Source organism: Strongylocentrotus purpuratus, unplaced genomic scaffold, assembly GCF_000002235.5.
Source record: "Strongylocentrotus purpuratus isolate Spur 01 unplaced genomic scaffold, Spur_5.0 spur5_contig_816, whole genome shotgun sequence".
Classification (NCBI taxonomy): Eukaryota; Metazoa; Echinodermata; class Echinoidea; order Camarodonta; family Strongylocentrotidae; genus Strongylocentrotus; species Strongylocentrotus purpuratus.
The window spans coordinates 1,845,867-1,857,880 of record NW_022145520.1 but is presented as its reverse complement, the minus strand read 5'-3'; the positions used below and the strand labels follow the sequence as shown (position 1 = coordinate 1,857,880).

The window sequence follows — 12,014 nt, the reverse complement described above, 5'->3', positions numbered from 1 at the left end:
CGTGCAATAGGAAGGGCCGCAATTGACTACTAGACTTCCAGTATCCGGTAATTCGGAAAGTAGCAGACGACAGAATTGATTCTGTTTGTGAAGAATGATCCAAATATTCAATCAAGAGGTATTTTTTAAAGGATTTTTGATAGCAATTAATTATAAAAGCATATCTGCTCACATTAAAACCGTAAATTTGAGGTAAAAGCAAGAAATATCACAAAATATTTGCATTAGGAATGATTGTTTATAAGGTAAAGAAACATTCCCAAGATTCCCTTTTCGCGCAAGCGCGGAAACGTTTTCGTTTACGCTACGCAGGCATCGCGAACGACTACGTTCCTGAAACATCTGACATTTCGCCGGAGATTTCACCGTTAATATTTCGTTTTTGCCCTCTTTGACCGAGCAGGATTGTCATTTATGATATTGACCCTCGTCGAATGTGACAATTTGGGAGAAACAGCCTTGATTAATCGTAAAATCTCGGCAGAAACCTCGTGCCTGAGTTCATACGATCGGGTAGATTTGACTGGAGTAGCGTGACCCTACTTTGCATGTTATTGACATTTTTTATGCAAATGGCGAGTTGAACTTGTTTACATCGCAAAATCGCACGTGCAACGTTGGGCAGATGCTTGTTTCATGTTTCCAACGAAGTCATGTCGACGAAAGTGTTGGAAGCTAGCCCGGAATCGGGCAACCGAAATGACCCGTTTTCGAGTAACAATGCAAACATTTATGTGCAAGGAACACTGAAAAATGCTAGAATTGGAGGAACAAGCTGTGGTCTGTCCGTGGTGATGGAGAGCGCGAGCGCGACCGAACTTGTGGGGAGTCTTGCTGCCCAAACTATACCGTCACATTCAGTGGTCGCCGGTGTTGGGGGAGCCGCGGGATCCGGCCGCAAGCGGCACCAGAGCACATCAAAGGCAGCTGGGCAAATCAAAAGGAGAAGGAAAACATATGAAAGGAATGGTTCAAAACCAAAATTCCTCTTGGGAGGTTCTATCACAGATCCTTTAAATTTGAACAGTCTTGACGATGAAGAGATTTCCAGAATTGCAAATGCACTTACTCCTGCTTGTTCACCTCTTCCACACATTGACAAGGATCCAGATCCCGTTATAGTCCCGCAAGATTTCAAAGATCCTCTGAAATTGAACATAACCGATGACAACCCGGAGAATAACTCACCGCTCACCAAAACTCTGGTGCCAAGAAAATCGTCAGGAAAGAAAAAGAAATACCACAATAGCGGAGAAGCGAAGCGTGATAGTATTGAATCCTTGGGAAACTCTGATAGAGATGGGGCTCATGGAGATGGTTCTTCTTGTGCTAGGCCACTATGGCTTGAATTACAGAATAATAAAATGACAAAACTTTCAAACAAAATCGTTTCCCCAGTTCTTCCAGACTCCAGAGGGCGCAAGAGGAAAGCAAGTCGAACAGAGCCGAGTTCGAGACTGGCCAGAGCTTTGCTGATTGATGACTTACTGCCACTGCCGCCGCTGCCAAAAAAAGCGAAGAGCACTGAGCCAGAATCGAAGAGATCGGGGAAGTCTCCAGACATAGTCAACAAGCTGCGGAGGCAGCATAGCCACGACGCAAAATCATCTAGGCACCTGCCGAAATTCAAAGAACAGGACAAGAAATTCCAGTACGGCAACTATGCTCGTTACTACGGTTACCGCACGCCAAACAGTGATGACAGTCGCATAGACTTCTTCAAACGTGAATGGTTCGAGGGCAAGAATTGTTTAGACATTGGCTGCAATTCGGGTCATGTGACACTAGCCATCGCGAAACTGTTCGATCCGTCAAAGATAGTTGGGGTGGACATTGATGGGAATTTGATTGGAGTTGCCAGGAAGAATGTGAAGAACTGTCTTGAAGAGCAGTTTAGAGAGAAGAGAGGCAAAGGATGCGTCGACTTTCCAGTTTCCCTCCAGAAGACGTATGGGCCATTAGCACCGGCTGCGTCGACTTCATCATCAGTTGGAAGGAGAACACCGGGCACTTCATTATTTCCAGCAAACATCTTGTTTAGATGTGTGAGTATGATAATAAAAATAATAGTTGGAAAAAAAAGACCGTAGATATCCCATAACAAAAAGGAAACACTGTGAAAGAAGTTTGAATGGGTAAGTCGGGTTCTTCTATAAAATTGAAGATGAATTGTAGATAAAGTTTTCAGACTTTACCTCCAATCCTGTATCTCCACCATGAAAAGTATTGCCGATACTTCACTGTACTTGTAAGTTGGATTAAAAAAAAAAATCTTCAGATCATCTGCTGAAAAATCAGTCATGCATACAAAAAAAATTAAATTCTGATATGGTAGAAATCCCCACACCACCACTAAGGTTTTGTTTTGATTTGGAGGATGATACATGTACATGTATATACATTTAGGAGATAAAATTGGGAAAGCGGAGAAGGAAAGTGGAGAATGATACATACAGTTCATGTACATTGTAGATTGGAACATTTAACTACAGCGATAAGGTTGACAAAAATACCCAAAGAAAGTACCAAAACAAAAGAAATTTTTACCTTGATTTCTATGCTCATTGTAACTCTGCCCTTATACAAATTTCTACTAAAGTCGTTTGGCACTTGTTATCTTGAACATTCAGTTCAAGTTTTGTTGGATTCTCTGAGAATTTATATTCTATCGTTACCCGATCTCAAGCTAATCTTTAAAGAGAAGGTTGAGTTTTGCGAAGAGGTGAAAAATAATTTGTGAGCATTACTCATTCTTATTATGCAAGTGTGGAAGAACATCAGTTAAGACATGTTCCCTGAAAAGCATGGCTCTTCAAATGCCTTCATATTCTAAATATGCATGTAACATCGTAAAAATCGGGGGGGGGGGGCGGCTTTTTATGCCACGTGTTCGTGTAGTCCCATATACATCTTTCTGTGCAAGTGTTTGTAACTTTACCAAAACTTGGCCACATTTCTTATCATTTTGATGATTCCAGAACCTTGCAATACACACAAATTCTTATATGCTAGACGATCAACCTTTTCTGGTCGGTTCCACACCGTTTCTTTCACAATGCAATCGCATGACCAGAACTCAACTTTATCTTAAGTATAGTGTGCACTATGCAGTCAGCATAGTGTAAGGTTTTAATTTCACTGACCCAAGTGGTTTACTGGTTTATTTTACACTGTACATTTAGCTTTCCACTCCACATCTAGATGTCGCATAGTCTCATAATGCCAGACACACAACTGACAAACGTTTGTGCCTGCGAACTAAATTTTAACTCCACCCCTCCCTGAAGCTATTCCCAACTCTACCTGTTTCGAATCGACGTCAAGGTCTCATGAATATCATCCTGTCAGAAAGGAACAAGGTTATCACGGTATGCAATCATTTCTTCCCCGAGATTTCCTGAGATGTCAGACAGATAAAACTCTCACAAAATCATTCAGAGTTCATCTTGAAGTCTCCTGCCATCTCATTCACTCCCTCTCTTTCTCCCTCTCTTTTCCCCCTCTCCCTCTTTCTTTTTTCTCACTCCCTCATGCCTGTCCTTTATATTCAATTTCTCTCGTTAAAAAATATCCCCTCCCCCTTTCCCCCCCCCCCCCCCTCTCTCTTTCTCTCTTCCTGATTTTCCTTTCTGTGTCAAGCCCACCTCTGGTTCAAAATAAACAACTTACAAACATTCCACGATACCTGAATAATGACCTCAAAGTATTGGATTGTAACATTATAGCTACGGTAGACCCACTTACAGATACCAGTCACCATTTTTTTTTAAATCTTTGATTTTTTTAACTGCCATTTGCACTACTGAAAAAACCCCATAAAAACCATTGGTGTCGTATGCTCATTCCAATTTTTTATGAGTAGTGGGCATGCATGACCTTTCGCTGCTCTGCATGCGACATATGTTGCAACATACGGAAAACAGGAGAGTTACGTGACCCAAAACCGGAATCATTCACTGATGTTTGGAGTGTGGGCATTTACACTGCAGAAAATAGCAAAATTCCAACTGGTGTTCAAAAAAAACTTCAGTGGTGGATTTTTATTTCGTTTTTTTTTTGTCGTGTTTGCTGGTTGCTGCTTAGGAACACTGATTTCTAATTGATTCTTGATGGCCAATTAACCAGTATTAAAAATGGAGAATTGGGACCGTTTTACAAATTTAATCCAAAAGAAAGATTCATACATGGATGATGCACACAAAATATCAAGCAACTCCCTAATAATACTAGTTATTGAAAATATGCAAAGGGTCTATGGAATGGAATATGGATACACTCATGAGTCATGACTTGTTTATTCCCAAATAAAAGTATGTTCAAAGGCAAGAACAACATAATGAATTGGCCATGAATACCGGTACTAGGGTATGCCAGTGCTCGATGCAGGCATGTGTTAATCTACAAGGGAGTGAATAATCACGATGTCCATTGATTGACTCCTGAATAACTGAATAGTTTATAAACGAGTGAGAACATGCTGGTGGTCAATAGATACACTCAATATTTGTTTATTCCCAATACAAGTTTATCCAACAATACGTACATTATAGCCTGGCTTCATTCACACTAACGTTGTTGGAAGGGAGTCGGGATTGGACCTTTTTTGAAGTCTGTACGAGTGGGCCCTCCTGCTCCTCCATGTACTATACATGTTGTATGTTATAATTTTTTAATTTAGTGGTCCTTAGTAAATTTTGGGGGTCCATAGTAAATTTTAAGTGCCCATGTGTCTCTGGATGCATTTTGAAATCAAGTCCTAATATGAGAGGGAATTAAACGATTGGTCATGAATATCATAGTATGCACTCCTGGGCTGTGTTTAGATCATGGCATTAATCCATCAATTGATATAGTCACTATACAAGTGTACATGTACATGATAGTTAGTGGGAACATGCCAATGGTCAATGGATACACTAGTGACTCATTGATCACTAATCCCATGGATGTAATGAAATCGTTGACCCTGATTTAGAATCGTCTGCCAAAAAAGAGAATCATTCATCCAAGGGAATACATACATGACTGTAAGTGATACTAGTCTTATTGATTGTTGACCCAAATAGGTGTGAACAAGATGATTGAGGAAATGATAAATGACCTACATGTACATTAAATCTTGTGAAGTGTGAACAAGGCCAATGTAGTTGCGAAACAAATTCATCAATTCATCAAGAGAATAAAAGATATTTGTTAACCATTATGTTCTCATAGATTTCTGAAGCTTGAGTTTGGCTATATCCCTGCTAAACAAAAGCCCCCCCCCCCCCCCCCCCCCGCCCCATATACATGTAACTCAAACCGTTCATAGTGTACATGAAGAGTGACAAAATATTGGGTAGTTTGTACAAACTGAACTAAGTAAGTTAAATGTGATCTCTTTGGAAAGTGCTGGAGTTTGTTGACAGGAATAAACAACAGTGATACCACAGTGTCATCATTGGTCCGTGCAACAATCATTCACACACTCACACTAACAATATTGAATGAATTACCGGTACGCTTTATTTACTTATATCTAATCAGGGTTGGCATATTTCCCGCTTCGGATGATTATTTCCCGGACGCCGGGAAATAAGCGGTATTTACCGGTATTTACCGCTTTTTACCGGTATTTACCGCTTTTTACCGGTATTTACCACTTTTTACCGGGAAATATATTTTTCCACTCACTTGTTCATAGGGATTGTCCAATTTTCTTGTGTGTACTATGTGTGTCTAATAGTGACTAATATAGTAGTGTTAACATGCTCGTGGATCTCTTTGGAAAGTGGGAATTGGTTGACAGGAATAAACAACATCATTGGTCCTTGCAACAATCATTCACACACACACACACACACACAAACAAAAAATTGATTGAATTACGCTTTATTTACTTATTAAAACGTGGCTAATATAGTTGTGTGAACATACCTTTGGATCTGATTGAGTTCAAGTTGAGACTAGTCTCCTACCTGGCATGTATCCACAGGAAACACTCATTTTCCCGTCCTGTTGGGTGATCGACTCTGTGTGTTTGTGTGTAACCCCCTGTCAAAATAAAAGACTGTAATTTCTTTTCTAGTACAGTAGCCTCGGCTTGCCTTGCCTTTATTTACAACTTTTCATGTATGAATGAGTATGAAATCATTCCCTTTTCCTGCACACTTTTGATTTATGATTTTACAGTTCTTTGGTTTGAATGTATTACAAATAGACTTTTAGAGAAAACATATTATTCTCCAGTTTCTTCTCTGTAGGTTCATTTCTTGAATGATAATCCTTTCATTGATGTTTAGTCAATGTTATGATCGGAATAATGCTTGTTCCATCTTGTTTATAGCAGATGATGATGATATCAATGTGTAGATTTTTTTTTTTTTTTTTTTTTTTTTTACAGAAAGGGAGAATCTCAACACAAAGTGACTTTAAAAAAAAAATCATTTAAAGTTTTTAATTTTCAAAATCATAGTACAATCACAATGGACAAGACGTACATGTAAACAAAAGAAACTGTAAACTTATTTTTTCTTTTAAATGAAGTTTAGTTAGTGTGCCTTTTCATGGTTGAGAATGTACATGTAGGCCTACATTTTCCATGGTTGTTTTGGTTGTCTGTACAACATGTATATGTATGTTACGGGTATGAAGGCACTTCAAAGTAATCCGAGCTTACAAGTGGGGATGATGATCTGATTAGATATTTGTGTTGAACTTGAAATGTCATAGTTCAAGGGTCAAACACAAATATACTCTGAAATTGCACATGGAAAAGCAGAATTGAGATTTGAGAACAGTTTTGCTGTACACTACCTCTATGTACCTCCACTGTTGTAGGAATCATTCAAGTAGTTCCTCCACCAAGACCGCTATGTATACCGGTACATGTAGTTCTAGCAACAGCATCATTCTAGAGAAGAAATCACTTCCTTGAATAACTGAATAACTACTGTTGTAAAAGACTTGTTCAAGTAGTTCCTCTACCAAGACCACTATTTACAGTACCTGCAACAGCATCAAAACAAACTAAAAGTCAAGATCAATCTCTTTGTTGGTTCTCTTCTGCAGGCCAACTTCATCCTAGAGAAGGAATCACTTCCTTCAATAACTGAATAACATTGTAAAAACTTGTCCAAGTAGTTCCTCCAACAAGACCACCGTGTACAGTTCCGCATCAAAACAAATTCAAAGTCAAGATCCATCTCTCTGTAGGTTCTCTCCTGCAGGCCAGCTTCATCCTAGAGTAGAGAAGAAATCACGTCCTTGAATAACTTGAATAACTACTGTTGTATAGACTTGTTCAAGTAGTTCCTCCACCAAGAGTAGACCACTATCTACAGTTCCATCAGCAACAGCATCAAAACAAATTAAAAGTCAAGATCAACCTCTCTGTTGGTTCTCTCCTGCAGGCCAACTTCATCCTTAAGGCACGTCTTCATCATCTCGAGATTGCCTAATAGCCTGCTATTTCTGATTTTGGAAATAATCCTGAAGTTACAAATCGCGTCTTCATCAGCTTGAGATTCGACCTTGAAATTGAAACTCGACCTTGAGGAATTAGCTTGAGATATTTTGCTCAGCGTTCGCACATAGTGCGAGTCTTTGGGCGGGTGAAGACGCACCGGAAAAATAGCGGGATATTTTGCAAACTAGCCCAAGATATCTTGGGATGACGATCCCGACCAAATATCCTGCTAATTGCAACTTCAGGCTGATGAGGACTCAAATTAGCTGGATAGTTTGCGATCGGGATAGTTCAAATAGCAGGATATTTGGCAACCTCGAGCTAGTGAAGACAGGCCTACAGAGAAGGAATCACTGCTACACATCATTGAGAAACAAAAAGTAAACAATCAATAATCCTAATTAATTTCTCCGTTGATTCTTCTTGCAGGCCAACTTCATCCTAGAGAAGGAATCACTTCCTTGAATAAACAAGAAGTACTAAATTAATAATTAAAATTAATGTCTTTGATTCTTCCCGCAGGCCAACTTTGTCCTGGAGAAGGACTCCATGCTGGAGACCCAGAGGGAGGAGTACGACACCATCTTGTGTCTCAGCGTCACCAAGTGGATTCATCTCAACTGGGGCGACGCGGGCATGAAGCGCTTCTTCAAGCGCATCTTCAGGGCGCTTCACCCCGGCGGGAGACTCATCCTGGAGCCTCAGGCGTGGCCCTCATACCAGAAGAAGAGGAAAATGACGGTAGGTGACTGGGTTCAGCTCGAGACTGGCCTAGATTGTGATTTTTGTTCTCTGATTACTTGTTATAATCAACATAATCATTATAACATCAGCATCATCATCATCTCTATCATTTTTTTAAGCAGATGTTTCTGCATTTATTGATAAAACTAATACAAAACATTCAAATAACAATAATAGTATGTAATATAATTGATTTACATAAAGAGTGACAACTGAAATACACACACATTATCATTATCATTATTATAATCATTATCACAGTCGTCATCAATTCATCATCATCAACATATATCATAATTATCATCATTATCATCATAAGACCCATTTACACATCCAAAAGACCATTTTGAAAGATAAGCGATTTTGTGGACTGCCATTTACTCTACCTTTGGTTCTTCAGAGTTGATATAATTCCCCTGGCTATTTGTACTTATTTAAAATCATCACGCTTACGGATGGCATAATTTTTTTTCCTTTCACGTACAGGAGCTCTTTGGGGATTTGAAATTTGACCATAATTTGCTTGTAGCAGTTTTCATGTAGATATTATTTACGTACAGATTTTGTATCAGGAATCATTACTTATTTGTCATGCTCATGAATTCATAATTTTTGAATAACTTGTTTATCACCGTCAGCTTCATATGGATCTAATCTTGCTTTATGAACATGTAGCTCAGCCTAACAAAGAATTCCCACATCATCAAGAATGCATGAATGTTTCAATAGGAAGGTTCACATGGCAGCCCATGACTTTAAGGTTACATGTAGGTCTTGGATCTAAACTTCAAGGATATCTTGCAGTGAGGGCCGGACTGCACGGACACATCATGGTTATGAAACTTTGAAGGGGTGTAGCTTGGCAAATACTGGTTAACGCCATCTACGTCTTCTTTTGGACAACTGCACGTAAACGAATGGATTTGATTAACGGTAGTGAGCAACTTAATCTCTACATGGTCAGCGTTAGCAAAACAGACCAAAGTTCTCCTCACGCTTCGGTTTCTCGAATGTTTGACGCACGTGATTGCTGCGGTCACGTTGTCTGTAATCGTATTATACTTGATTGGCCCCGAGTCAGGCCAACACGTGAAAGACACGTAGTCTCGTCAGGCTACACTCCCTTTAAGTTTAAACAAAGTTATAAACCATGAGCGATCATATGGTTGTGATAACTGAGGGAGGGGGGGGGGGGGTTCCTCACTCCAAGTTGTGTGCGTGCAGGTTTAGCTAACTTCAAGTTTAAAACTATGACGTTGCTGTGTAAACATAGCTTTTATTGGTGGTGGTGAATCATTCATGCACAGGATACCAGTGTGTTTGATTGAGCTGTTCACTGCATCTTTTTATAAAGAAAGCGCTGAGTTCTGAACAAAAATCCATCGGAGCAGTGAGTGATACAGCACTCATAAAATGCTCTGGTACAGAAAAAAAAATTAACACATAGAAATTATTGAAAGGGAATCTCATTTTTTATATAAAAACAGTTTTAAAGAGCTAAATCAAAAATAGAGTAATTTTTTCCAATGATTATTTTGGTATGAAATGATCAATGAAACTCCATTCGAGGCCCTTCCTGCCTACTCTCTTTAGTCTTCAGCATTAGGAAATGGCACAACAATCCTGCACAGTTTCCAAAAATTTGTGCACACACGGTCTTACTTCTTTCTAGGCAACTGCATTTTTCCCCGCCCAAATCAAAAGTTCTGTTTTTTGTGCAAAGAATAACATTTAAGATATTTTATTATTTGATGGTATCCTTTTAATCTATTTTTGATTTTATGTTTTTTGACACTCATAGCATTTTCCAACTAACTTCAATTTTATTTATAATTTTCAAGTGCAAGGAAAATATTTGATGTGCATGGCTGTGAGGCTCGTATTGTATCTCCATTATCTTTGATACATGATGATTGCAGACTCCAAACGTACGTGTAGATTATTAGTGCTTACCTGATGTAAATGATTAATGTTTTCCTGAAGGGATTTGGGACGTGTATTATTTTCAAGTATCGTGACCTCACGGACGTGGTGTATTCCTTGTGTCCTCTGTTGAGAGCCAGAAGGGTGTTAATACATAGAGGTTAGCAGAGTTAAAGAGAAAGTCCACCCTTAAATTAAGTTAGTTTTAATAGGAGTAGAAAAATGAGAGAAACAAGTCAGTGAAAGTTTGAGCAAATTCCGATTAAAAATAAGGAAGTAAGGATTTTTGAAGTTGTGAACAATCAAACACAAATTGGCAACTCTATGACGTATCATGCGAGCTCAACTTCCATTTGCTCAGTACTAAAAAAATCTAAAATTTTCATTTTCCCTCAAGAAAAATTTCAACCATACATGCACCCTAAATATAATAATTGCAAATATGTTTCTATACTCCCCCTGCAAGGAACAAATATATATTCCGTCATCAATAACGAAGAAAACATGATTTTATGGAATATTATGCACAAAGCAAATGAAGGAGAGCTCGTATAATAAGTCACAGAGTTGCCAATTTGTATTTGATTGATCACAACTTCAATAATTCATAACTTTCTTATTTTCATTCAGAATTTGCTCAAACTTTCACTCACCTGATTTTCTTATTATTCTGCCTCTATCGAAACAAACTTATTTTGGGGGTGGACTTTCCCTTTAATGCCCGTCTAGCCCTGAACAGATGATGTGAAATGATGTATGATAGCGTGATTTTGTTGTTTTTGTTTTAGGGTGGGGGTGGGATTGAATTCAAGTAATTTCCCACTAGAAATGGAAGAAGAAGCTTTTATCTTTTGGTTACACTTGCACGTGGAGCTTCAGCTTGAAATTTGCATTAGGAACATGTTGAGATATACAGCATAGTAGAACTAGTACTTACAATAACAGTGTAATATTAGAATCTTTAGCAAGCAACTCAAAACTATTTCAAAGATGAGGTAAAAATCACACCTAATAAACCCCCACCCCAAGCAAACAAAAACAATTCTCCAAAACCAATTACAACGAAAGGGAAAGAAAAAAAGAAGTTAACTTTATCATGTGTAAGCTGCTATAATTTATTAATGATATGGAAATTAAACCCTTTTAAAAAGTTGCTTTAATTACATTCTTTTAAATTTGAATAATAATACTAATGATGAGGATGAGGATGACAATGATGACAGTGACGATGATCAATCATAGGAAAAAATATAAACATTTATTGATTAGAGAAATTTATTTTGTGTTGATATGTAGTTCTTTATTGATTAATTTTTTGACATAAAAAAACAAAACAGTTTACTGTTCATACAGCCAGGTACTTTTACAAATGTATCCCTCTCTTGAATCATCCCTAAGAATTATAAACTTATGAAAATATTGATCTGTTTTTATCTATGTTCTGGCAGATACATATCTACTGCGTCGTGTTGAAGTCAGGGACAAATATTTATCCCTAACGTGAGAAAAACCCCTAAGCCGCTCTCCGGGGAAAGCTTAATTCCGAGATTTCTGTTTTGGCAGCCATCTTGTTTTTTGCCATTCCCTGCTCTCATTTCTATTTATAATTTTACTAATACAGGATAATGTCAAGGCTTCTCTACTTCAGAGAATGATCCGGAATGTTGTTATTTAGAAGAGAGAGAGAGAGAGAGTGAAATGTTAGGCTTTATAGCCAGTTTTGACTCTAGGAAATTGATATGAAACTTGTTCAAAGTTAAAGATTAAAGAAACGTTGTATAAAGATTGTAAATTGTATAACAAAAGGAGCTTACAGACTAGAAAACAACATATACACTGTATGTGGTCTTTATAGACATGTGGTCTTTCTATACAGGTTGTCACTAAGGCAGGTTTAACT

At 38.2% G+C, this 12,014-nt stretch overlaps 1 protein-coding gene across 1 annotated transcript; it reads left to right on the top strand.

Annotated features, from left to right (window-relative positions):
• The first annotated feature begins 313 nt into the window (after positions 1-313).
• LOC115918451 (7SK snRNA methylphosphate capping enzyme-like) lies at positions 314-11,769 on the top strand. The gene is made up of 3 exons (XM_030979033.1): positions 314-2,045; positions 7,970-8,325; positions 11,736-11,769. The coding sequence occupies exons 1-3, from the start codon at positions 654-656 to the stop codon at positions 11,767-11,769; spliced, it is 1,782 nt and encodes a 593-aa protein (XP_030834893.1). The 5' UTR covers positions 314-653.
• The last annotated feature ends 245 nt before the right edge of the window (positions 11,770-12,014 follow it).